This window comes from Rhinatrema bivittatum, chromosome 13, assembly GCF_901001135.1.
Source record: "Rhinatrema bivittatum chromosome 13, aRhiBiv1.1, whole genome shotgun sequence".
NCBI classification, from domain to species: domain Eukaryota; kingdom Metazoa; phylum Chordata; class Amphibia; order Gymnophiona; family Rhinatrematidae; genus Rhinatrema; species Rhinatrema bivittatum.
Window position 1 is genome coordinate 38,316,137 of NC_042627.1, and position 27,426 is coordinate 38,343,562.

Below are 27,426 nucleotides of genomic sequence, written 5' to 3' on the forward strand. Positions count from 1 at the left end.
CAGCCATGGCCTCCAGGGACTCTGCTATACGCCTTTCCTCCGTGGCCTCTGCTGGGCGCCATCATCCACAAGATTCAGAAACACCGGGGCCTAGTTCTTCTAGTGTCACCAGACTGGCCAAGAAGACCCTGGTACGCGGACATGAGAAGACTACTGGCAGGGGAGCCCCTTCCCCTACCTCCTCTCCGGGACCTTCTACGTCAAGGTCCCATCCTCCATGAGGATCCAGCTCAATTCTCTCTTACGGTCTGGCCATTGAGAGGGCTAGACTGAAGAAAAGAGGTTACTCGGAGCCCGTGATAGATACACTCCTCCGAGCACGCAAGTTTTCCACTTCCCTCACCTACGTAAGGATCTGGAGAATATTTGAAGCATGGTGCGACACTCATGGCACCAATCCACATGCGACCACGATCCCTATTGTTCTGGATTTCCTGCAAGATGGGCTTCAGAAGGGTCTCTCCCTCAGCTCCATCAAAGTTCAGGTGGCTGCACTGTCTTGCTATGGTCCCAGGAGGGATGGCAAGACCATTGCCACGCATCCAGATGTGTCTCGCTTCCTGAAAGGGGTCAAGCAGATTCGTCTGCCACTGAAGTGGCCAGTGCCTTTGTGGAACCTTAACCTTGTTTTGGATTTCCTCGTGGGATCCACCTTCAGACCCCTTCGGGGCCTGTCTCTCTGTTCTTTAACCTTGAAGATGGTGTTCTTATTGGCGGTCTGTTCAGCATGCCGCGTGTCAGAGCTACAAGCACTGTCCTGCCGTGATCCCTTTCTCAGAATCACTCCAGAGGCTATCCATCTTCGCACGGTTCCCTCCTTTTTACCTAAAGTGGTCTCACAATTTCACCTTAACCAAACTATATCCTTGCCTACCACGGCGGGTTTGAAGAAATCTGAAGAAGGGCGTTTGCTACGCCATCTCGACATAGGCAGACTGCTGCCCAGATATCTGGAAATGACACAGGAAGTACGAAGGATGGACCATCTGTTCGTCCTGCACAGCAGGAAACAAGGGGAAGCAGCCTCTTGGCCCACTATCGCCTGCTGGATTAACGAAGTTATCAGAGCAGCTTACGTGGAGGCTGGGAAGTCTCCGCCTCTACAAGTCAAGGCTCATTCTACCAGAGCACAAGCGGCATCTTGGGCAGAATCCAGGATGCTGTCGCCTGCGGAAATCTGTAAAGCGGCGACGTGGTCCTCCCTCCATACCTTCTCCAGATTCTATCGTCTGGATGTCCAGGCCAGGGAGGACACAGCATTTGCGAGGGCGGTCCTACATAGTCCTCAGGCAGCCTCCCGCCCAGGCTGGGAGTAAAGCTTTTGTACATCCCATTCGTTCTGAGTCCATCTGGCTACACGACAGGAAATGTTGAGATTACTTACCTGATAATCTCGTTTTCCTTTATGTAGACAGATGGACTCAGCATCCCGCCCAGCTGCCTGTGTACATGGGTTTCACCGATTCAAGGTAAGCCATGTCATCTGTTTCCATAAGAGCGTACACTCTACCAGGTGTCAACGCCTTCCGGTTGGGAATGCTGGCGGTCTCCAGCTACTATCAATCGGTCAGGGGAATCCTGTTTCACTTTTCACTGAGCGTCAGTACACACATCCATAACAGCTTTTGCAAGGAAGATTACTAAGTTGCTACGCTTCCTGTGGGGGTATATATACACCCGTGCTGACGTCAGATCCGTCTCCAACTGCTAGCACGAGCATACTATACCCATTCGTTCCTAGTCCATCTGTCTACACTAAGGAAAACGAGATTATCAGGTATGTAATCTCAACATTAAGAGCCTATATAAGTGAAAGAAAAAGCATGCGTATATGTGAGTGACTGAGAGCATGTGTGTATAGGTGTGTAATTGAGAGCCAGTGTGAGAGAGAGCGCTGGTATGTGACAGAGCAAGCTCATGAATAAACAGAGGGGAAGCGGACTCAGACCCCTCCTCCTGCTAATTTAAAACAATCTCAGGACTCCTGGATATCAAACGTTTCCAGGTATGCAGAGCAAAAAAATTTTGTATCCTTATTTTTCATTACTTGGTCTTTGTGTCTGCTATTTTGAAATATTTTATTGGTATCTACAAATTTTTTATGAGTTTTTAATTATTGGATATTCCACTCATCTGTTTCGAAATAATCTGTTCTTTTTGTTAGTATGATTTTACTGCTACTGATTTTATATTTCTTGATTTGTTTTATATGGATGGGTGATGTTTCTTTTTTCCTTTGTTGCACTGCATACAGAAACTCTGGCTTGTTGCAATTTCCAATTCAGTTTTTTCTGCATGCTTCTAGTTATGCGTTTTCTCTTTATTCTTTGTTAGGTGAGGGTCAGCACATGTGATTCAGGTGAGGATTTCTGCTGGCGTGTAGTTTCTGTGTAGGGCTCTATAGCAGCCTGACTTGGTCCGTTTTCCTAATAGGAGATGTATTGGTGTCTTAAGGCCTGGTGTAATATTTCATTGTTGCCTTTTCTTAGGTAAGGTGGTTACTGTTTAAGAGCTGGAAATTGGTGCTGTTTTGGTGTGGGATGTTTACTATTTATGCATTTTCTGTTCAGACAGAATATGTATCTTTTCCTTGTGTCATTTTAAACAATAAAAATAATTACCGGACCTACACTTTTTATTTCCGCTGTGAATTGTAATGAGCGGTGTGTCACACGTGAGCGTGGCCTGTCAGGTGTGTCACGATGGGAAAAAGGTTGAGAACCACTGGGTTAGAGCACTACCGGAATTGGAAGTTAATGGCTGCAGTATCTTGCAGCGGTGATGCCTCCTCATCTGCAATACCTCATGGTCAAGGATGATTGTCTTCTATAATTGTCCTATCTATGGGGTCCATAGATGGCTGAGGTTGATCTGTGATCGACAAACTTTCTATTGCAATTTAAGCTCTTGTCTGGGGTGGGGAAAGGGGGAGAGACCAGTAATCAAAGCAAGAGTGAGATGGAGGAGACAGGTTGGATTTTGCTGAGGCAGGATATGGCAAGGGGGCTGAATTTGGGAGGAGGAAAAGTCAACTTGTGTTGTGTTATGTTTGCAGTCTATCCAGTTTTTCCCTTCTGTTGCATTGCAGATTGAAGTGGAAATCAAAGGTTGTCTACAGTTTCTGCAGTCAGTTTATGTAGTGTTTGGTTTTACTTTCCAACTACATCTTTCCACAAGACCTGAGAATTTTCTTGGTGAAATAGAGGTCTGGAATCAAGCTGAAAAGGTACTCCAGGAACATGTTTGACATTTTCATATTTTAGCGGAATGATTTTTTTAAATGAGGGCCGGACGTAAAAATGACTAGTTTTGTGATTTTGGAGAATTTTTCTTCTAGCCATGCCTTTACTGTACTGTCAGTGATATTTATTTATGTGTTTTATATGCCGTCATTCCACGTGAGAATCACTAGTTCCTAATGATGTACAGGTTAGATGCTCAGGAATAAATATTTAAAAAGGAGGTAGACATATGTACAGATTTTAGATACAATGTGTGCATTCAGAGACAGATATGTTTAGGAAAAGATAACTGGGTTAAGAGGGGTTAGGGGTGGCGGTAAAGATCAGTACGTTTTAGGGTTTCTAACTCATGATTCCTCTTAATATGATAGAGGACACAACACTGATAGATACAGGAAGTAACACTGATTTTTTGTTTGGAAGCCTCAGACTTGCCAGTTGTGGATATGCTTATTTTCCCCTTTTTTTCTGGAGCAGTTTTTAATTGTGGAGCCACCACTAGGACAAGTATGGCTTTCCTCTTTCCTCTCTGGGCTCTGATCAGTAACCACTACTCTTTTCATTCCACACTAACCCTTAGTGTCCCACAAGGTTCTGGTCTGGGGCCACTGCTTCTTTTGGCAGACCATAGGTCCGTGGGTATGTGGATCTTCTCCTTTGGCTGTTCCTATCACTCTTGTGATGGTCATATGTACATTTGTGTCTCATTCTTTAATCCCCCTCCGTTGCTTTCCTTCCAGTGGTCTTTCTGCCATTTCATCCTGAATTCGCTTGCACTTCCTTATGCTTAATCCTTCCAAAACCAAGGTTCTTTGTGGCAGGTGTCTGTGCTCTTCCATGCTCCCCCCTCTGTTTTCTCTTCATTGATTTTTTTTGCCTCTCTCATTCTCTAACTGTTGTCTCACCATGGCTGAGATCTCTCTCAGTACCCAGATTTCCATCCTCTGCTCTCATTTAGCTATCAGCTCCACAGTATCTGCTCATGTCTTGCTTTTCATGCCTGAAATATCTTGCTTAGACTTTTTTCTATCTCATTTTTTTGGTCTCCTGGATTCCTTACTACAATCTCATTTTTCCCCCTCTAATCATCTGCCATGTCCCACCTCCCTCCTTGGACCCTGTGCTCTTCTATGTATCTTACACACTAATCACAGGTTCTCTCTGTTGGCTCTTTCCTTGTGTTCTCCTTTTTGGAATAGGCTTCTGCCCGATGTCTAGGGGGCCTCCAGCTTGACAAACTTCCAGTCAAAATTCAAAACCCATCTTATCTAAGTGCCTAATATTCCCCAGTGCAAGATTTGTTATTGTGTTACATGTGAAAATGAAGATATTGGCTGCAAAAGGAAATCAAAGCCATTTCTTTCCATACAGGAGTTCACTTGGAAGCCATAGTGCAAGTTTCTCTGACAAATGTCATCCTACAATTGAAGGAACAAGTCACTAGAGTGAAATATAAATTAAACCAGTCCTTTTACAAGCCAGTCTAAAATCATTCACCAGAGCAGAGCCTCCTGAATTGGGCTAAATTGTTCTAAACTATATTTGGTGGCTTTGGGATGTGGGAGCCTGTCTTGTGGGCAGGGACACTGCTATGGTCATATCATGCATGTGGTCCAGTTACTCTTTGAACCCATGACTCCAGAGATAAGAGGCAGTTGATTTAGCCATTCACCCTTTTTTCTTTACTTTTTTTTTTTGCCATTTTTAGCAACTGGAAAACAGTTTGAATGAATTTGGACAACCGTGGAAGCTAAATCCAGGGGATGGTGCATTTTATGGTCCTAAGGTTTGTAATGAAATAGTCTATACAGGTCAACTTTTTACCTGTTTGGTAATGAAAGATGAAAAGCCTTTGTTCAGCCTACCTGTTTTCTCTCTGCAGATTGATATAAACATCAAAGATGCTATTGGCAGATACCATCAATGTGCTACCATTCAGCTTGACTTTCAGCTACCAATCAGATTTAACCTTATATATGTTAGGTGAGTTAGTTATAGATTCTTAGTGCTGCTGTTAAATATGTCTTTTATTGTAGTCAGATCAATTTGTATGTAGTACTTTAAATCACTATTTTTGTATGATTTACCCTCCTATTGCTGCTTCTTTGTGAACATGCCAAAATTGCTGTGGGACACTATAGAAGACAGCAACATGTGTACAGTATATCCAATGCATGCCAGATAAATTCAACGCAAAAGCCTAGAATATGATGATTCATGAGGTCTATGCAGTCTACCCAGCTCCATTTTTGCCTCAGTAAATGTATCTTGTATCCTTTTCAGCAAGGATGGTGATGATAAGAAGAGACCGGTGATCATTCACCGAGCTATTCTAGGATCAGTGGAGAGAATGATAGCAATTCTATCTGAAAACTATGGTGGCAAATGGTAGGTGGAAGATTGTGCATGCACACACCATTTTAAAGACCCACATAAACCTTCCAGAATTATTTATCCATCCTGAAGTATATCTGTAAAGCTTTGCAGTGCAAGGAAATGTTACAGATTTCTTTTTTTTTTATTAAGAATTTTTCAATAACAAACTAACTTGCTAATTGCAAAATACTGGACATATTTGTACAATATACCATGTTACATAAGATAAAGCACTTATAGGAAAACATATGTATATATCCAGATCTCATCACAGGAAAAAATAGAGAAGATTATTTTTTTGAGCAAAACAATATAATTACGTTATCAATTAGGTATAATGCAAAGAAACCCCTTATTTACTTGTAGCCGGTGTTATCATATTCTCAAGGAGGTTTTCCAGATGTAGAGGTTCTAGAAACAAATAAACCTTCCCATCAAACTTAACCACACAATTACAAGGGTATTTTAATAAGAAGTTACCACCCTTGTCAATTACACTTTTTCTCATACCCAAAAATTTCCTCTGACGTATTTGGGTATTCCTAACAAGGTCAGGATATACCCAAATTTTTTGCCCATAGAAAGGAGTTAATCTATTATGGAAGAAAAACCTTAATACATTTTCTTTATCAGTAATGAAAGCAAATTTCACAAGTAGTGTTCTACGCAATTTAACCTCAATTTCCTCTTGAGATTTTTGAAGCAAATCTGAAATTTTAATTACATTTCCATCAGAAATTTCTTGTTCTTTATTGATCTTTTCCTCACCCTGTATTAGATCTTGTTCTTGTTCCTTCATTTTCCCTATATAAAAAGCTTTTTCAATTACAGGCATAGCCTGGTCAGGGACCTTTAATATCTGTGAAATATATGATTTGAATAAATCAACAGGATTTAACTGCTTAATAACTGGGAAGTTAACTACTCTTAAATTCAGTATCCGCATGTTATTGTCCAAATTTTCAAATTTTCTTTGACTTTGCTCCTCTACCTTAATTTGATTACACTGAATTTTTTCAATCTTAGTAATTCGCTCTTCAATTTTATGAATTTCCTTTTGCTGACTCTCGATCTTTTCTGAATTAATTTTCATTGTGTTGTTTGCTTTTATTACTGCATCTGTCAAATTCGAAATAGAAGTATCCAATTTAACTATATAATTCCACAAAGTCTCCAAAGTAATATTTGGAGGTTTCACAATTACAGAAGTTAATACTTTAGGTTTAACAACTTTAATTGTATCTTTATGCTTTATCATACCCAACTTTTCTATCTTAGGTGTACTTTCATCTTTGGGGATCAAAATTGGGCTAACAGAATCTTCTGATCCAGATACTTCAAGGGGGGGTTCCTTATTAATTTGATTAGATGTAAAACCTTGTTTAAAACTCTGGTCCAGTACTCCTGAAGCCTCCTGAGAATCACCCGGTTCTTTTTTTGGGGATTCCCCAGCAATCCCAGGTGGTGGAGGTGTTGCCGGCACCTCAACCAGGTGGGGTGCAGTCTGCTCTACTGGCACTTCCACAGCGGTTTCCTCTACAGGGGTTATCTGAGGGGGTTCCAGCCACTCTGTTACACTCCTCTGACTCATCTCAATAGGTATATTACCAGAGGAAGGTCTTAATTTAGCCTTCCTCTTGGTATGAGGCATTATTTATTTTAAATGGATGTAGTATAATGAGATTACATACTGAGAAGGCACCTAGCAGCTGTAATGCATTCTATTTCAAAAATCTTCTCTAATGGGGGTAAGAGAGGAGAAAACTAAATACCAAGCCTACCTGAAGAAAATTTCAAAAGGTCCCCTTGGAGTCTCTTTTCTTTTCACCAAACAGCAAACACTCAGGCTTGGAAGAAGATAATATCTACCAAATCCAAGCAAATCCGGGCGAAGCTGGGTAAAAGCTGCGCGTTGTAGCCTTCCGGTACAGGCAGGAAATGAAAATCAGCTGTGCCCCGTGGGGCTAGGATCACTCCTACCCCAGTAAGGCTGTGCTGGAAGAAAAGTTCTCCTCTGGCTCCCCCGAAATGTTACAGATTTCTGTGCAGCACAGTTGCAACTCCCACTTTTTGGAATTTCTTGCTGATGGAATTACGGCAGACGTCTTGTTCGTAGACTAAGTCAATGCTGAAAACCTATCTTTTCCTAGCGTGTAGCCAGATGGACTCAGAACAAATGGGTATAGTATGCTCGTGCTAGCAGTTGGAGACGGATCTGTCATCAGCACGGGTATATATACCCCCACAGGAAGTGAAGCAACTCAGTAATTTCCGTCTCCAAAGCAGTTTGGAGAGCCTGCACGCTCGCAGAGCGTGTTTTCCAATACTACTTTCTATTTTCTACTTTCTATATTCTACTTACTAAATTTCTACAGGAACATCAAGCCCCGCACTCCTGCGGTGATACCCTCGGGTCCCTCCCCCAGTTGAGTTTCCCGGGGTGATTTCCGTGATCCCTCGGAGGTCTAGGCCTCGGTCCGGTGGCCGAATCGCGGCAGGGATCTAGCCCCCGAGCGAGAAGGGCTCGGGTCGGGCTGAGAGGCGCCTCGGTCCCGGTGTGGACTTAGCCCCGAGCAAGACGAGTTCGGTGGCTTAGAGGCAGTGGGTGCATTTCCTCAAACGCGGCGGTGAAGGTATTTCCCCTCTCCCCCCGCAGCCGGAGACCGCCCGGGTTCCAACCGGGAAGCGCCGAGGATCAGGTAAGGCGTATATCTTTTGCACGCAACAGATCAACAAACCTCGCACTCTACCGTCCAGCAATCTTCACCTTCACACATGCAACAAACATCGCACTCAACCACTTTACAACTTAACACAACTCCAACAATGCTCGACAAGTTTGAGCCTACATCCACACTAGAAATAGAGAATATCCTCAAGAAGATAAAACCATCCTCTCACCCTGCAGACCATATTCCATCAAACACACTGAGTCTGATCACCAACACTATAGCCAAACCTGTCACAGACATCATTAACTGTTCTCTCACCCAAGGCCATGTACCTAACCAACTCAAGTTAGCCATGCTCAAACCGCTTCTGAAAAAACCCAACCTTTCCACCTCAGACCCAGCTAACTTCATACCCATAGCAAACCTCCCTATGATAGCCAAAACTATGGAGAAAGTTGTTAACAAACAACTCACAGAATTTCTTGAAGAAAACAACATCCTCACCCCAAACCAATTTGGTTTTCGCAAGACGAGGAATACCGAATCGTTATTAGCCACTCTATCAGACACTATTATCTTTAACCTAGAAAAAGGCCATCCTTGCCTCCTCGCTCTCCTTGATCTCTCATCAGCGTTTGATACTGTAAACCACCAGTGCCTCCTACAACGACTAACGGACATTGGCATTACAGGATCAGCATTCAACTGGTTCAAATCATTTTTGGAAAACAGATCATACAAGGTCAAGATAAACAACAATGAGTCCCACGCCATCGAATCCAAAAGGGGAGTACCGCAAGGATCATCCCTCTCCCCGACTCTCTTCAATATATATCTTCTCCCACTCTGTCAATTACTCACCAACCTCAAGCTAATTCATTTTCTATATGCGGATGATATACAAATCCTCATCCCTATAGAAGACTCACTACACAAAGCTATGTCACACTGGAATAAATGTCTCTCAGCTATCAACAACCTTCTCACCAGCCTCAACCTAGTCTTAAACACAAAAAAAACTGAAATCCTCATTATAGCACCGGAAAACTATGTCCCACCCACAACTCTTAATACTAGCCAAAGCCTGGATACCTTTTCACAACAAGTAAAAGACCTAGGAGTCATCACAGACAGCGGATTCAGCCTCAACAAATTCGTCAATAACACTACAAAAGAATGTTTCTTTAAACTTCAAACCTTAAAGAAACTAAAACCACTCCTGCTATACAGAGACTTCCGCATGGTACTACAGGCCATCATACTCCCAAAACTGGACTACTGCAACTCCCTCCTTCTAGGCCTACCAGCATGCACCACAAAACCACTTCAGATGGTCCTTAATGCCTCAGCAAGAATCCTCTCAAATGCCAAAAAAAGAGATCATATTACCCCAATCCTTCTTCATCTCCACTGGCTCCCAATTAAATTCAGGATCCAATTCAAATCCTTAATGATGATACATAAAGCCTTGCACAACATCGCGCCTCTCAAGCTAACATTCCAAATTCAGCTACACACATCCATGAAACCGACCAGAAGCGCTTATCAGAACAGACTAATCACCCAACCAGCTAAATCCGCGATGAGAAAACGCGCCCTATCCACAGCGGGCCCTTCACTCTGGAACTCACTTCCCACAGACCTTCGCCTTGAACCATGCCACTCCACATTTAAAAAGAAACTTAAGACTTGGTTATTTAAACAAGCATTCCCGCAGAGCTAAGAGCAGGTCACATATCATCCGTTTACCCCAGCATATTTCACATAACTTGTTATCTTATTTACTGTTACTTTTCATGGATGTTTACTGTTAGTTAGTTATTTATTTTTATTTATTTTTATTTATTTATTAATTGTTGTTTTATCTATTTATTATTACTTCTTAATTGTTAACATTATTATATATATTTTCCTGTTATTTGGATTAACCATGTTCATTGTAAACCGCTAACTTGAAGCGATAGTTACTGTTCATTGTAAACCGGGGTGATATGTATATTATACAGGAACCTCCGGTATATAAATCCTTAAATAAATAAAATAAATAAATAAATCTCTTACTTTTGGTCTCCGAGGGACGAGGATCGGCGGCGTTGCCTGTACGCGGCACGCCGTGGAGGTCGCCATTTTGTCGGCCTTGTTCAGGTATTGAGCGCCCATGATAGGCACCTTTATATGACTAAGCCCATATTATTGAGTTGAGCGCATATTGTATATCATTGAGCGTATATCGCTGACCGCATATTATTGAGCGCATATTGGATATCATTGAGCGTATATTGCTGCCGCATATTATTAAGCGCATATTGTATATTGCTGCCGCATATTATTAAGCGCATATTGTATTGAGCGTATATTGCTGCCGCATATTATTGAGCGCATGTTCTTTTCAGCGCATATTGCTGCCGCATATTATTGTGCGCTGTTCTATTAAGCGCATATTGCTGCCGCATATTACTGAGCGCCTGTTGTATTAAGCGCATATTGCTGCCGCATATTATTGAGCGCATATTGTATTAAGCGTATATTGCTGCCGCATATTATTGAGCGCATATTATATATTGCTGCCGCATATTATTAAGCGCATATTGTATTAAGCGCATATTGCTGCCGCATATTCTTGAGCGCATATTATATTAAGCTCATATTCTTCAGCGCTATATTCACAAGCCGCGATGGAACATCCGAACGCCCCAGCGTCTCCAGCGGCGGCGCCTCCTGATTCCAGCATTAAAGCTCTCTGCCTCTGCTCAGCATGCCAGCTTAGAGCCACGCACAGCGAGGAGCCAGACTCCCTTTGTGCCCAATGTGAGGAGGCAGTGGGAGCCTCGGGCCAGGACCAGTCTCAACCGAGGTTTGCTGACAGTTCCCCAGGGGCCACCCCGGATCTAGCCGGCAGTCTCGAACAACCTGGAATCCCGGGGGACCTGGTACCCCGACGGCTAGAGACCGCTTCCATTTCCTGGGTAGATCTCTTTAAGGGGATTCATGCCTTTGTACAGATGCAATCAGCTTCCTGTCCAGGCCCTGCTGCTGCTGCTCCAGCTGATCCTGCCCCTGGACCTTCGCGCCCTTATTGTGGGCACCCGCCTCCGAGCAGTCCGGTTCAGGTGGACCCTGATGTCTCGGAGGACGAGTCCGAACCCCCTGAGGAGGGGGAACTTCCCTCGGGGATTGAGCCATATCGAACCATGAGGCAGTTCTTTCCCAAGGAAGATCTCTCCGACCTGGTATCGCAGTGCCTGGCGGAGTTGGCTATTACAGGTCCCAGCACTACGGTGCCCTCTACGCAGAACCCTCTGCTGGAAGGTCTTCGTCCTACAGCCCGCCATTTTCTCTTCTTGCAAGCAGCACAGCAACTGATAGATTTGGAATGGGCTGTACCAGCGGCCTCATTTAAAGGGGGTCGGGCCCTAACGGGCATGTACCCCCTGGAACCGGCAATCAAGGAGATGCTGGAGTGCCCTCAGGTAGACGCCTTGGTTAGCGCTGTGGTCAAGCGCACTACCATTCCAGTCGAAAGGGGGGGGGCCCTCAAGGAGCCTCATGACCGGCGCCTGGACGCCATCCTGAAACAGACCTTTGAGGTGGCAGCTCTATCTTTGCGGATCACAACCTGCTGCACAGTGGTGACGCGTTCCTGTTTGTCACAGGTCAGGAACAATGCTCCGGCAACAGACATGGAGTCAGCTCTCTCGTTCCTCACGGATGCCGCATCCAACCTAGTCCGTACAACAGCAAAGGGGGTCTCATCCTCCGTAGCTGCCAGAAGGCAGCTCTGGATACGGAATTGGTCAGCCGATGCTCCATCGAAGACACGCCTCACCAGAATGCCCTTTAGGAGTTCTTTCCTGTTCGTCAGCGACCTTGATAAACTGGCCAGCACATGGGGCGCCTCTCCAGTACCTCAATTGCTGGAAGATAGGTTCAAAAGGAACCAGCGCGCCTTCCCGAGGCCCTCCAGAGGTAGAAGTTCCCAACGCTTCACTCCCTATAGGAGTCGCTACCAGGCACCTCGTCCTCAGGCCAGGAACCAGTCCTTTCGGACCAAGCAGCATAAGAGGGGAGCAGTCTCGGGGTCACGGCCCGGCCGCGCCTCCCAATGAGAATCAGCCGATCCATCCGGGGGACGGAGCCATAGGGGGCAGGTTTAACCCTCTTCTACCCCAGATGGGTCGAGATTACGTCGGACCAGTGGGTCCTCGCCATCATCCGAGAGGGGTATTATCTGGACTTCCATCACCTCCCTCCAGACAGGTTTGTGGAATCTTCGTGTCCAATACACAAGTAGGCAGCATTGGAAGCTACCCTGGTGAGTCTCCTGTCCTTGAAAGCCATCATCCCAGTACCTGCATGGGAAATGAATTCTGGACACTATTCCATTTATTTCATGGTACCCAAGAAAGAGGGCACTTTCCGGCCCGTGTTGGACCTCAAGTCAGTCAACCGATACTTAAGGGTCCCGAGGTTTCGCATGGAAACTCTGCGCTCAGTCAAGACCGCAGTACAGCCAGGAGAATTCCTCACGGCCTTAGACTTGTCAGAAGCCAACATGCATATCCCGATCCATCCGGATCATCAGCGCTACCTACGCTTCAAGGTTCTGGGACGCCACTTCCAATTCCGGGCTCTGCCCTTCGGGTTAGCCACGGCGCCGCGGACCTTCACCAAGGTGGTCGTAGTGGAAGCAGCGGCGCTCAGACGGGAAGGAATCCTTGTCCATCCCTACCTAGACGATTGGCTGATCAGGGCGAAATCACGAGAGGAGAGCCATCGGGCAACCGACAGGGTGATCGCCCTTCTGGAAAGCCTGGGATGGGTAGTCAACCTCAAAAAGAGTTGCCTACAGCCTTCCCAATCACTGGAATACCTGGGAGTCCAGTTCGACACCCAGGCAGACAAAGTCAGTCTCACTACCAAGAGAAGTTTAAAACTTCAGACGCGTCTTCGGTCCTTGATGGGAGCCAGCCGGCCCATAGCTTGGGATTATCTGCAGGTTCTCGGCCTCATGGCATCCACCCTGGAAGTGGTACCCTGGGCAAGGGCCCATATGAGACCTCTACAACACTCCCTGCTCTCTCGCTGGAGCCCCCGCTTCCGGAATTATTCCGTGCATCTACCTCTGCCAGCCAGAGTGCGGACCCAGTTACGGTGGTGGTTGCAGTCCAACGACACGAGCAGGGGGTCGAAGATGTCCTCCCCCACGTGGATTCTGCTCACCACAGATGCCAGCCTGAGCGGATGGAGAGCACACTGCGAAGAACTCACCGCACAAGGGCGGTGGAGCATTAACCGTCTAGAGGCACGGGCAGTACGGTTAGCCTGCCTGCAATTTGCTCACAGACTGCGGAATCGGGCAGTCAGAGTGATGTCCGACAACGCCACCACGGTGGCATACATCAACCATCAGGGCGGAAACAGAAGCTGACAGGTGTCCCTAGAGATAGCCCCGCTGATGGCTTGGGCAGAGGCGAATCTTCAGGACATCTCCGCCGTCCACATTGCCGGGAAGGACAACGCCACGGCAGGCTTCCTCAGCAGAGAAAGCCTAAATCCGGGGGAATGGCAGCTGTCGCCCACAGCCTTCCAGATGATTGTGGATCAGTGGGGGATTCCGGCCATGGACTTACTAGCGGACAGGTCCAATGCTCAAGTACCCAGATACTTTAGCCGCAAGCGAGATCCGTTCGCGCACGGGATCGACGCCATGGCCTCCCGGGACCCTGCTATACGCTTTTCCTCCGTGGCCTCTGCTGGGCGCCCTTATCCACAAGATTCAGAAGCACCGGGGCCTAGTTCTTCTAGTGGCACCAGACTGGCCAAGAAGACCCTGGTACGCGGACATGAGAAGACTACTGGCAGGGGAGCCCCTTCCCCTGCCTCCTCTCAGGGACCTGCTACGTCAAGGTCCCATCCTCCACGAGGATCCGGCCCAATTCTCTCTTACGGTCTGGCCATTGAGAGGGCTAGGCTGAGGAAAAGAGGTTACTCGGAGCCGGTGATAGATACACTCCTCCGAGCTCGCAAGTTTTCCACATCCCTCACCTACGTAAGGATCTGGAGAGTATTTGAAGCCTGGTGCGACACTCATGGCACCAATCCACATGCGACCACTATCCCTATTGTTCTGGATTTCCTGCAGGATGGGCTTCAGAAGAGTCTCTCCCTACGCTCCATCAAGGTTCAGGTGGCTGCGCTGTCTTGCTACGGTCCCAGGAGGGATGGCAAGACCATCGCCACGCACCCAGATGTTTGCCGCTTTCTGAAAGGAGTCAAGCACATTTGTCCGCCATTGAAGTGGCCAGTGCCCCTGTGGAACCTCAACCTTGTTTTGGATTTCCTCGCGGGATCCACCTTCAGACCCCTTCGGGCCCTGTCTCTCCGTTCGCTAACTTTGAAGATGGTGTTCCTGCTGGCAGTGTGTTCAGCATGCCGCATCTCAGAGCTACAAGCGCTGTCCTGCCGTGATCCCTTTCTCAGAATCACTCCTGAGGCTATCCATCTTCGCACGGTTCCCTCCTTTCTACCTAAAGTGGTCTCACAATTTCACTTCAACCAAACCATATCCTTGCCTACCACGGCGGGTTTGAAGAAATCAGAAGAAGGGCGTTTACTACGCCATCTCGACATCGGCAGATTGCTGCCCAGATATCTGGAAATGACACAAGAAGTACGAAAGACGGACCATCTGTTCGTCCTGCACAGCGGAAAGAAACAAGGTGAAGCAGCCTCTCGGCCCACCATCGCCCGCTGGATTAAAGAAGTTATCAGAGCAGCTTACGTAGAGGCCGGGAAGTCACCGCCTCTACTGGTCGAGGCTCATTCTACCAGAGCCCAAGCAGCATCTTGGGCAGAATCCAGGATGCTGTCGCCTGCAGAAATATGTAAAGCGACGACATGGTCCTCCCTCCATACCTTCTCCAGGTTCTACCGTCTGGATGTCCAGGCCAGGGAGGACACAGCATTTGCGAGGGCAGTCCTACGCGGTCCTCAGGCAGCCTCCCGCCCAGGCTGGGAGTAAAGCTTTTGTACATCCCATTTGTTCTGAGTCCATCTTGCTACACGCTAGGAAATGTTGAGATTACTTACCTGATAATCTCCTTTTCCTTAGTGTAGACAGATGGACTCAGCATCCCGCCCGGCTGCCGGTATACATGGGTTCACCGATTCAAGGTAGGCCATGTCATTTTCTTACTTGAGAACGTCCCCTTTGCCAGGTATCGACGCCTTCCGGTTGTGAATGCTGGTGGTCTCCAGCTCCTATCAATCGGTCAGAGGAATCCTGTTTCACTAATTTCATTGATCGTCAGTACACATACATCCATAACAGCTTTTGCAAGGAAGATTACTGAGTTGCTTCACTTCCTGTGGGGGTATATATACCCGTGCTGACGTCAGATCCGTCTCCAACTGCTAGCACGAGCATACTATACCCATTTGTTCTGAGTCCATCTGTCTACACTAAGGAAAAGGAGATTATCAGGTAAGTAATCTCAACATTTTTTAAGTTGGCATATGATAATTTTTTCCCGGAACGCCCTGCTGTATTTTATCCCATGTAATATGATATGATCTCAGCTTTTATGTTTTTGGTTATCTTTTGTATTTTGTCTTTTACTGTTGTATGTTTTTATAGTTTTATTGTAGATGAGGATTATGAATATTTACTGTAAACTGCCTAGAGTTCGTCACCAGGTGGCAAATAAATAAAAAAAATGATAGACAAAATCATGATTTTGAATTGCTTGAATCCTAACCAAACTCTGAATGTCTTCCCATAGGCAAAGTTTTTTTGTTGACTAATCCAATGTTGGCAAAAAAAAAAAAATTCCATAAAAAATTAGACTGTATTAGAGACTTTGTTAGTTTATGGTAATACCAGTGCATTTTTGGGGGGATGATTTTCAGATTAAGATCAGCAGAATCGTGCCTACTGGTTTTTACCCATTTCCGCTGTACATAGTGGTGTGCTTTTGTTTTTTTTTTTAAATTTTTTAATTTTTTTCCGTTTTTATCCACCAAGATAGCCAGGCTGCAGTCTTGGCAGTTTTTTTTCGTGGTATTCTCATGTATTCCCTGTACGTACCAGGATCAGTCCAGACAGTGGGTTATGTCCGCCGTCGAGCAGATGGAGTCAGACAAGGCTTCGGAGGGTGCTTCCTTAAGTACTTGTGCACCCTTTACAGGAGTTCAGTATATCTCTGACTCCAGCAGATGAGAGTAGGGGAACCTGGAGCTTCCCCCTCCTTACAGGCTTTCTTGCTTTTATTTGCCTTATCTGTATTTTTTGCTAGGCTGGATCAAGCTGCTTTCTAAAGTTTATTTAAAAAAAAAAAAAAAAAAGTCTGATTAGTGAGAGGTCTGATTTGAGAGCTTGCAGGCAGGGCTGTTTACACTCTCCGTCCTTCCTCCTCCCTCTTTCCTCTCCTGTGCTTCATTTCTTGCCAGGGTAAGTTAAAATTGTGTGGTTTTTTTCTCCCGTTTTTGTTCTTCTTTGTAGGGAGATTGGTTAGCAGTGTGGGGAAAGCTAGTGGTGCCAGTCTCTCCCCCCCACGGGTGCTCCCGCGGCCCCGAGATGCTTCCATTCCCCGGGGCCGCTTCAGCAGGAAGGTTTATTCCCCTGCTGCTTCGTTTGGATGCCGGAGCACGGCAGGGTTTTTCCCTGCACTTCGCGGTTTCCGCCTCTCCGCCTGCGCGGCTCGCTCCACCCCTCCCCCCCCCCCCCCCTCCCCGGCTGCTCCATGCCGCGGCTGGCCCGCTGCTCTGCCTGTGGAGAGCCGGGGGCTAGAATTTCGCGAGAGGGCATCTGCTCCAGGTGCCTCCCTGGTGGGGAGGGCACCTCTAGACCGCGGGACACCCTCATGGCCCGCGCCTCAGCGCGACCCGATTCTTGGGGGTCGCCCCCCCCCCCCCCCGCCGTTTTTGGCGGGAACAGCGGCCATTTTGAAAGCTGCTCCACAGCCCTTACAGCATAAAGGGGAGGAAGGAGAAGATTCTGAAGGCGGGGAACCGCCGATTCTGGCCCCGATTGGGGCCTCTGGGGCTCTGAGCCCCCTGGCTGTGCCTCTCATACCCCCCCTGGGGTCCCCCACCGTTCTCTCCAGAGTTTATTTTACTGATGCACAACGCCTGTCTTCAGCGTCTGGAGGTTCCTGCGGAGCTCAGCCCGGATCCTCCTCCTGCCAAGGTGCCACGCTTGCCAGTGCTACCCCAGGGGACCCGGGATGCGGGGGGGGGGGGGGGGGGTCCCTCCATGGAGCGTCCGGGACCCATCGTGCGCCGGTTCCCATTGGGAGTACGGATCCCTACCCGGTTCCGGGGGGGGGGGTTCGCCTCCCTCTCCGGATGACCCAGCCCTGGAGGCGCAGCTTGATGACCCAGCCCTGGAGGCGCAGCTTGAGTGCGATGATCCGAGGGTCATGCGTATTTTTCGGAAGGAGGAATTGCAGGACCTCATTCCTATGATCCTCCAGGAGCTAGATCTCGACCCTCCACCTGAACCGCCGGCACCGTCTGTTCCTGTGGTCACCTCCTCGTCCAAGCAGGGAGACCCTCTCTTAGCCGGTTTGCGGCCTCTCGCCAGAGCGTTTCCCACACATCCGACCTTCCTGCAGCTGTTGGCGAGGGAGTGGGACTCGCCCGAGATGTCCCTCAAGGTTGGGCGAGCCATGGAAAAATTATATCCTCTCCCGGAGGATTTCCTGGAGTTGATCAAAGTCCCGAAGGTGGACTCAGCGGTGTCGGCAGTGACCAAAAGGACGACGATCCCGGTGACGGGGGGCACTGCCTTGCGGGATACGTAGGATAGGAAACTGGAGATCTACCTCAAGCGCGTGTTTGAGGTATCAGCCTTGGGGATTCGCGCCGCTGCCTGTTGTTCCTTGGCGCAGAGGGCAAGTCTGCGCTGGGTACAACAACTCCTCACATCTCAGGATTTGCCACCGGAGGAAGCACAGCAGGCGGACCGTCTGGAATCCGCCATAGCGTATGGAGCGGACGCTCTTTACGATTTGTTCTGCGTCCTGGCCAGGTCCATGGTCTCCGTAGTTTCTGCCAGGCGTCTCCTATGGCTCCGCAACTGGGCGGCGGACACCTCCTCCAAGTCCAGCCTGGGCTCGCTACCCTTCAAGGGCAGGTATCTTTTCGGGGAGGATCTTGACCAGCTCATCAAGTCGCTGGGGGAGAACCCAGTCCACAGGTGGCCAGAAGACCGACAGTGGAGCTCCAGGTCTTTTACTTCCAACAGGGCACGTTACCGAGGCCAACAGCATCGCTACCATGGGTACAGACAGTGGGGACAAGGACCCAGGTACTCTTCCTCCAGGTCTCAGTCCTGGCAGCGTTCCTTTCGTGATCGCAGGCCCGCGAGGGACGGTTCGGGCCAGGGGGGATCATCCAAGTCTACCCAATGATGCCGAATCTGCCCACTCCTCCACCCCACGGATCGGGGGACGGATCTCTCGCTTCTACGAGGAGTGGGTGCGCATCACCTCCGACCAGTGGGTCCTCGACATCATAAGGAACGGCTACGCTTTGGAGTTTGCCCGACGTCCACGGGACAGATTTCTCTTCTCTCCGTGTGGCTCCGCGCTCAAGAGGATGGCAGTTCAACACACCTTGGACAGACTCTTGAGCCTCAGGGCCATCGCGCCCGTCCCCTTCGGAGAGGTGGGCTCGGGTCATTATTCTATTTACTTCGTCGTGCCCAAAAAGGACGGCTCCTTCCGTCCAATCCTGGACCTCAAGGAGATCAACAAGTCCCTACGGGTCTCCGGCTTCCGCATGGAAACTCTGCGGTCAGTGATTGCGGCAGTACACCAAGGGGAGTTCTTAGCCTCCCTCGATCTGACAGAGGCTTATCTCCACGTTCCCATCCTCAAGGCGCACTGAAGGTTTCTTCGCTTCAAGGTCCTGGATCGTCATTTTCAATTTCAAGCCCTCCCCTTCGGGCTGGCGACAGCTCCGAGGACCTTTACAAAGGTCATGGTGGTGGTCGCGGCTGCCCTGAGACGAGAGGGAATCCTGGTCCATCCATACCTGGACGATTGGCTCATCAGAGCGAAGTCCTTCTCCAAGGGATTGATGGCGGTCTCCAGGGTTGTGCATTTCCTCCAGTCCTTGGGCTGGGTGGTGAATTTTGCCAAGAGCTCCCTCACGCCTTCGCAGCAGTTGGACTTCCTGGGAGCACACTTCGATACACTTCAGGGCAAGGTCTTCTTGCGTCGGGACAGGGCCCAATCTCTTCGGGAGCAGGTCCAGCGCTTCTCTGGGTTACCTCAACCCACATCGTGGGACTACTTGCAGCTTCTGGGGACCATGGCCTCCATGCTCGACCTTGTCCCATGGGCCTTTGCGCATCTTCGCCCTCTGTAAGCAGCCCTTCTGTCTCGCTGGAAGCCGGTTTCCCGGGACTACGACATGGTACTGCCCCTCCCTCAGGCAGCCAGGGACAGCCTGACCTGGTGGCTGGATCCGTGTCACCTCGCCCAGGGTACCTCGCTGGAAACACCGCATTGGGTGGTGGTCACCACCGATGCCAGCCTATCTGGATGGGGGGCGGTTTGCCAACTGCAATCAGCACAGGGTCGGTGGACAAGGGAACAGGCATCCTGGCCGATAAATCGCCCGGAAACAAGGGCGGTGCGCCTGGCGCTCATGCACTTCTTGCCACTGGTCCGGAATCGAGCGGTAAGGGTCCTGTCGGACAATGCGACGGCAGTAGCATACATCAATCGCCAGGGGGGCACAAGGAGCCGGCACATGTCCATCGAAGCCTGCCGCCTCATGGCGTGGGCGGAAAAGCATCTAGTATGTCTAGCAGCGTCCCACATCGCAGGCGTGGACAACATTCAAGCCAACTATCTGAGTCGTCAGCATCTGGATCCCGGGGAGTGGTCCCTCTCCGACGCCATGCACCTCCTTCGGTCCCACTGGGGGACCCCACGGCTGGATCTCATGGCCACGGCTCGCAATACCAAAGCTCCCCGGTTCTTCAGCCGACGGCGAGAGCGCGGGGCGGAAGGAGTGGACGCCTTAGTGCTCCCTTGGCCGGAACACATTCTTCTGTACGCCTTTCCCCCTTGGCCCCTAGTGGGCAAGGTCCTTCGGAGAATAGAGCGGCATCGGGGGCCCATCATTCTGGTGGCTCCCGAGTGGCCACGGCGTCCTTGGTTCGCAGATCTGCTCCACCTGGCAGTGGACGGCCCGATTCGACTGAGTCATCTTCCTCGATTGCTGCATCAAGGCCCAGTATTTTTCGACCAGGCAGAATGCTTTTGTCTTGCGGCCTGGCTTTTGAACGGCGTCGCCACCGACGCAAAGGATTCCCGGATGCCGTAGTGTCTACTCTTTTGAAGGCCAGGAAGACCTCGACGTCAGCAACCTACGTGCGGGTCTGGAAGGTGTTTGAGGCCTGGTGCACGAAACATGGTATTCATACTTCCGGGGGTCTCCATCACTCAGATTCTGGAGTTTCTTCAGGATGGTTTGGATAAAGGGCTTGCCTACAATTCCTTACGGGTGCAGGTCGCCACCCTGGGCTCGCTTCTTCAGTGTATGGGTCGCTCCTCTCTCCTAGGACAACCGGATGTCGCCCGGTTCCTCAAGGGGGTGAAGCATGTGCGTCCTCCAGTCAGGGACCCCTTCCCTTCGTGGAGTCTCAATTTGGTGCTCCGCTCCCTTGCGGCTCCTCCCTTCGAGCCTCTCGCCAGTGCATCCATTAAGGACATCACGCTCAACTGTTTTCCTCGTAGCCATTAGTTCGGCACGCCGCATCTCGGAGCTACAGGCACTCTCCTGCAGGGAACCTTCTCAGGTTCTCGGACTGTGGGGTTTCACTACGCACAGTGCCCTCTTTTCTACCCAAAGTCATGTCATCGTTCCACTTGAATCAGACGGTGGAGCTTCCGTCTTTCCCAGTGGGAGAATCTGGTCAGCTTCGAGCTCTGGATGTCAAGCGGACTATCATTCGATACCTGGAGGTCACGAACGAATTTCGGATTTCTGATCACTTATTTGTTTTGTGGTCAGGCCCGAGGAAGGGTTCCTCGGCTTCTAAAACGACGATCGCCCGATGGTTGAAGGAAGCCATTGTTTCAGCGTACATAGGGACAGGTTGTGACCCGCCTCGGGGAATCAAGGCACATTCGCCCCGTTCTCAGGCTGCATCCTGGGCAGAGCTACAGTCTGTCTCCCCGCAGGAGATCTGTCGGGCAGTGACTTGGAAGTCGTTGCATACCTTCGCACGTCATTACAGGCTACACCTACCGCCTTCGTCCTCCGGATATTTTGGGGACAGGGTGATTCGAGCAGGGCTTACCAGGGCCCACCCAGTGTAGGGAAGCTTTGGGACATCCCACTGTCTGAACTGATCCTGGTACGTACAGGGAAAAGAAAATTACTACTTACCCGATAATTTTCGTTCCTGTAGTACCAAGGATCAGTCCAGACACCCGCCGCTGGTTTTTCTTTGCTTGATATGGCTATCATTCTGAGTGTGGGTGTGAATCTCCTGTTTGTTGTTGCTCACTCGAGACCCTACAATCTGTTCAATTTCGGGGTCTGTGAGCTAGTTCGATCTGCAAGTTCAGTTCTGGCTAGTTGCCTTGTTTACATACATTGTTGTCTAGTTGGTACACTTGATCCAGCCTCACTCTGTTTTATTCTGGCTTTGATATTCTCTATACTGAACTCCTGTAGAGGGTGCACAAGTACTTAAGGCAGCACCCTCCGAAGCCTTGTCTGTCTCCATCTGCTGGACAGGGGACATAACCCACTGTCTGGACTGATCCTTGGTACTACATGAATGAAAATTATCGGGTAAGTAGTAATTTTCTTTTTCCCCTACATGAAACTGACAGACTTTTCTTTGCAGGAAGATCTTTATTTCATTTGTAGCATTTTACTTAATTATTCGGGGGGGGGGGGGTGGGTTGTTTGTTTTTTTTTATCCAGGCCTTTGTGGCTCTCGCCTCGTCAAGTCATGGTAGTTCCTGTGGGACCTGGCTGTGATGAATATGCTCAACAGGTAAAGTCACTGATTTTCTGTGAATCAAATATATAAATAGCCATTATCTAAAGCAGAGCTTTCCAAACTGTGTGTCGGGACACGTTAGTGTGTCGCCTGCAGTGTGCAGGTGTGTTGCGCAAGCCCGGGCCACATAGCCGCTCCCCTCCAGCGAGTCACTTTTTTTTTTTCAGTTCGTGAGTTGCTTATTATTGGGCGATTTTTGCTGTCAATCGTGTTTTTTTGGGGCTTTGTGGGTGGGACTTGAGCCCAGCTGTCCCTGTCATTGGCTGCTGCTGCTGATGAGGCCTGGCCACGCGGAGAACTGACTGTAAGCAACAGTGTTTGGTGATCATGGAAGGTGTTTTGCACCCCAGCAGGCTTGAACCCAGAAGGGAGTGAAGCACTTAACTGGCAACAATCAAAAAGAAAGGGTACATGAGTGTGGGGGGCCAGACATGTGCTTGGGGGGGGGGGGGGGGGAAGAGATGAGTGTGTGGGGGCCAGGCATGTGGTTGGGGGTAGAGAAAGATGAGTGTGTGGGGGACAGACATGTGCTTGGGCTTTTCTTTTTGAAAATAGTGCTTGTTTTTTCATGAAACAGTGGCAACAATCAAAAAGAAGAGGTACATGAATGTGGGGGCCAGACGTGCTTGGGGGGGGGGGGGAGAGAGATGAGTGTGTGGGGGCCAGACGTGCTTGGGGGGGGGAGAGAGATGAGTGTGTGGGTGAGACATGTGCTTGGGGGGGAGAAATGAGTGTGTGGGGGACTGTGTGCTTGGGGAGAGAGATGAGTGTGTGGGGGACAGACATTGTGCTTGGGGGGGAGAGAGATGAGTGTGTGGGGGCCAGACATGTGCTTGGGGGGAGAGAGATGAGTTTGGGGGGGGGAGAAATGAGTGTGTGGGGGACTGTGTGCTTGAGGAGAGAGATGAGTGTGTGGGGGACAGACATTGTGCTTGGGGGAGAGAGATGAGTATGTGGGGGCAGACGTGCTTGGGGGGGAGAGAGATAAGTGTGTGGGGGACAGACAATTTGTTTTATTATTGTTACTCAAATTATAACAATAACATTAATCTTGGAATATTATATATTTTTAATATAAATGAAAGGTTTTCATGAGATAGGTTGTGTCATAAAACATTTTATTTATGTATATATTTAAGGAAACGTACATAAATTGTCAAAATACATTTCGTTCGTTTAACCTTTACCCTCTGGTTTGCTAGTAGATTGAATTACTGTGTCGTGAAATTATGTTTGTCTAAAAAGTGTGTCACCAACATGAAAAGTTTGGAAAGCTCTGATCTAAAGACTCTGTAGTTGAGTACCATGAAAACTGAAATTATGTGGAAAGCTCAGGGAATCAGGAAATGCTTTAGGGTATTTTTTTTGCAAGATTTAGATTTTACATTGTATTACCAAATACGAAAAAGGAGTATTGATTTCATTCATAACGTCCACAATAAATGTGGATCTAGTTCATGACCCAGTTCCACTACTCCAGTTTTGCCTTAAATATTACTTTGAAAATGCCCAGCAGCATACAATCGTATTAAGGTAAGTGCTTGAAATGAATGTACAACTTAAGTCTGTCCTTAACTATAGAGTTGGGGCCAGAGTGTCAAGCCAGCAAAGTTGAGAGTGCAAAAGAAGCTGCACAGTACACTGTCCACCTCTCCCTTCTGAAACTGGTTATAATAAGACATTGTTTTATAAAGAGGCTGAAGAGCTTAGGCAATATCTCTGTTTTATGTTTAACCTATTGTATGCTGTATAAAAAATGGTGAAAGGTGGATGATACCCTTGAATGGACATAGCCCAGTTGCATATGGCAAAGGGGGTCAGAGACCACAGCCCTCTTTGCAGCCTTGTCTGCTTGTGCCCTGAACTGGCTTCAGCTGATGTTGGGACTTCTTTCCAGGGACTGGGCTTCCTGTGGACATTTTATAGAGGGCTCATCTTTTGGAGGTGGTTCTGCGCTCCTGTCTTCATTTACAGGGAGCATCGAGTGGTTTTTTTTCTTCTGAGTCATCCACAAGAAAATATTTGTAGATGCAGCAGTGTGTACCAATGTGTGCGTGCATGCAAGCCAACATTTCCAAAGCTTTTCCGGGTGAGAGATTTGGGGGCCTAAACAACAAAAAAGGGAGCTGTTTCAACCCACCATTGGCATTTATTGTGAAAGAGGTGTAGATCTGGAAGGAAGAGGAAGAAAAATGGTGACTCTTCTGACCAAAGCAGGACAGCAAAATCCAACCAGACCTATTCTATGCTGGATTGTCCCCTCCTAACCTGGCCACTCTGCAGACCGCTGCAAAGGTCTGGTTGGTTGCAGTCTTGCTTGGTTCTCGGTATTGCCCTGCTGTCTGCAGCTGTCATACTTAATCTGCAATGAACATACTGTTAAAAGGAGAACTTTATTTCTAGGTGCGTGATCTCTTCTTTGAAGCAGGATTTATGGTTGATGTTGATCTGGATGATAGTTGTACATTAAACAAGAAAATACGAAATGCGCAGCTGGCTCAGTACAATTTCATTTTAGGTAAGTGTAGTGTTAGTATTCCTAAAAGATAGTGCTAATATGTTTATTATATAAAGGGTGCTCCTAAGGACGGTAACTTTCAAATGGGCATGTGAGCACACACATATGTGTGTATGTTGGCAAGCAACTAGATCGCGGCAATTTTATATCTTGCGCGCACAGAGGCACGTGTATTATAGCCCTGGCACGCTCACGTGTGCGCCTAATTTTATAAGTGGCTGTGCACAGCTGCGTAATGTCTGGTTTGACCCACCTAATGTCTGGGAATTTATAACAGGCATGCATCAATACTATGACCAGTTTCACCAGTTCATCCACCAGTTTGTCCAGTCTAGAGTTAAGTCCTCCAAAGCCCTCTAGTTCTTTAGCCTACGCTTCTCCCAGTTATCCCAGACCCCCTCAAACACTTCCTAGATGCCTGGAAATAGGTTTTTTGGGGGTTTTTTTTAAAGACTTGTACCTCTTCCATAGCAGAAGTAAATTTGTGCTCAGGCGTGTGGATAATTTTTGCACACATCTCTTGGCCCCACCCAGGAATGCCCACGTTCGGCCTCCTGTTTTCCAATGCGAGATATTTGTACATTGGGACTTGTGCATGTATGTAGGCAGCTTATAAAATCATGTGCTAGATGCCGCACATCTCCCGATTTTGGCACATGCCTGCCTTTTAAAAATTCACATTATAATGCTAACTAATTTTTGGAAATTCCAGATCTCGTTACACAAAGAACAAAAGTTAAAGTTTAGATAACCATGCCAAACTAGTTCTCTTGTACTAGTCACAAGGGGTTGATTAATATGATGCCACAGAGGATGGTAGGGTTAACGTTCCCCTTCCCCTCCATGCATCAGGTGGCAGCACTTGAATGTGTATCCTGAATATTCAGATACCAGTTTGAGAGTGGTGAGGACAAGCACTTTAGAGTCCTGTAAAACAAATTATTGCCCTTTGGCTTTGCATTAGCAAATGGTAGCATATAACATCCTCTATGTGATGTGCAAGAATTGGGAAATTGTAAATCCTAATTCCTGCAGTCAGTCTTGCAGACTGTTGCTTCCCATTTTGATCACTAATGATTTACAACTCCTAAAATGTCCTTAGCCACCTCTTGGGAAGAGCATAGCGTTTTAGTCAATGAAATATGATTTTTTTTTTCAGGAGTTTCCATTTGTTTTGAAAGAGGATTTAATATATTATATTCTATTTATCCCTGTCTTACATGCTTCAGGAGATATGTGTGAGATAATGGGCAGCTGTGTCTCTTGGTGTTCCTGCTTTTCTATGTTCCTGAGATAAGATAATACAGTGATTTAATGCTGATATGCAGATAGAACAGCTGGAGTAAGTGCTGGCCATGATCCAAAAGAAATGGATTAAAACAAGTTGCTTTCACCTTAATCGCCTTTAAGCTGTTAGGTGGGGTATTAGCTCGTTACGTATATACACCAGGCAAGCCACCAAAAAAGAAAGCAAGAATGAGTAGCAGACAGGCTTCCTGGAAAGATAGTAGGAGGTGAAACATGCATGGTTGGGACAGCCACTAAGTGTGTGGGGGGGGGGGGGGAGAACACTACAGTAGTGACAGCCTAGTAGGCAGGCACAAATGGGCAGGTTGGGTGGGCCAAGCGGTCCTTATTTATTGATTCTCTGTTTCAACGTTTTCACCTTACGACTGAAAAGTAAACTGCATGAATAGCTGATGATACTTGTAAAGCAGGATTAACACACATTTGGTGTGCCTGATGTACCTTTTTGCAGTGGTTGGAGAAAAAGAAAAAGCAACTCATGCTGTCAATGTGAGAACAAGAGACAACAAGGTTCATGGGGAGATTTCAGTGACTGCTGCTATCGAACAACTGAAGAAGTTGAAGGCATTGCAGAGTAAAAATGCAGAGGAAGAATTTTGAAGGCATTAGTTTAGATATACTAATGTAAGATACTGAGACTTTCTGACTTGCTCAAAGCTGTTCCCTGAAGGGCGACCCAGCAGACACTGAGAAGTTGAATTTTGAAAACAATTTGAAAAGCACACAGATATGATGGTGATTTGATAATGGAAACATTCTGAGCTATGAAGAGTTAGATATTGTTTTTAAGCTCTGCACAATTCCATTAATAAAATTTGTGACTCTGGTATGAAGTATTATTTTCATTTGCTTGTTTGAGTATGTCTGTGAAATGTAGGTATATCTCTGCCCTTTTTGGTAATAGTCAGGCTTGGATTAATGCAGTGGCCTATTAAGCCTGTGCCTAAGGTGGTCAAATTTGGGGAGAGGAGGGTTAAGGGGAGAACAGCCAATTTCTTGCCACCCCCACAATCCTCCTTTAGACCTCTGAAGGTACCCCAATCCCCAAACCTCTGCTCTAGCAGCAATTCTCATAGGTCAGTGAGCATGAGGACTAAGCTTGCACTTGCAGGTCCTGTCCCCTCTGCACTTCCTTGTGGGAATTGGGGGGGGGGGGGACGACGACCTGTGAGCTCAGCTATGAAGATCATTTGATGGGGTGGGAGGTGGTATGCCACAGAACTGAATCTGTGCCTAGGGGCAGCAGTGGATGAAACCTGTCCCTGATAATGGTTTTGA

The 27,426-nt window shown here is 47.8% G+C and overlaps 1 protein-coding gene across 2 annotated transcripts in view; it reads left to right on the forward strand.

The window, feature by feature from the left end:
- Positions 1-26,975, forward strand: part of LOC115074847 (threonine--tRNA ligase 2, cytoplasmic-like) — a 112,104-nt gene extending 85,129 nt beyond the window's left edge. For both annotated transcript variants that reach the window (XM_029574767.1, XM_029574766.1), the window contains 7 exons: positions 3,089-3,226; positions 4,951-5,028; positions 5,125-5,225; positions 5,526-5,630; positions 22,244-22,316; positions 24,726-24,840; positions 26,600-26,975. In XM_029574767.1, coding sequence (XP_029430627.1) covers positions 3,089-3,226; positions 4,951-5,028; positions 5,125-5,225; positions 5,526-5,630; positions 22,244-22,316; positions 24,726-24,840; positions 26,600-26,748 — 759 coding nt within the window. In that variant the 3' untranslated portion in view covers positions 26,749-26,975. The remainder of the gene's footprint in view (positions 1-3,088; positions 3,227-4,950; positions 5,029-5,124; positions 5,226-5,525; positions 5,631-22,243; positions 22,317-24,725; positions 24,841-26,599) is intronic.
- Positions 26,976-27,426: the final 451 nt, after the last annotated feature.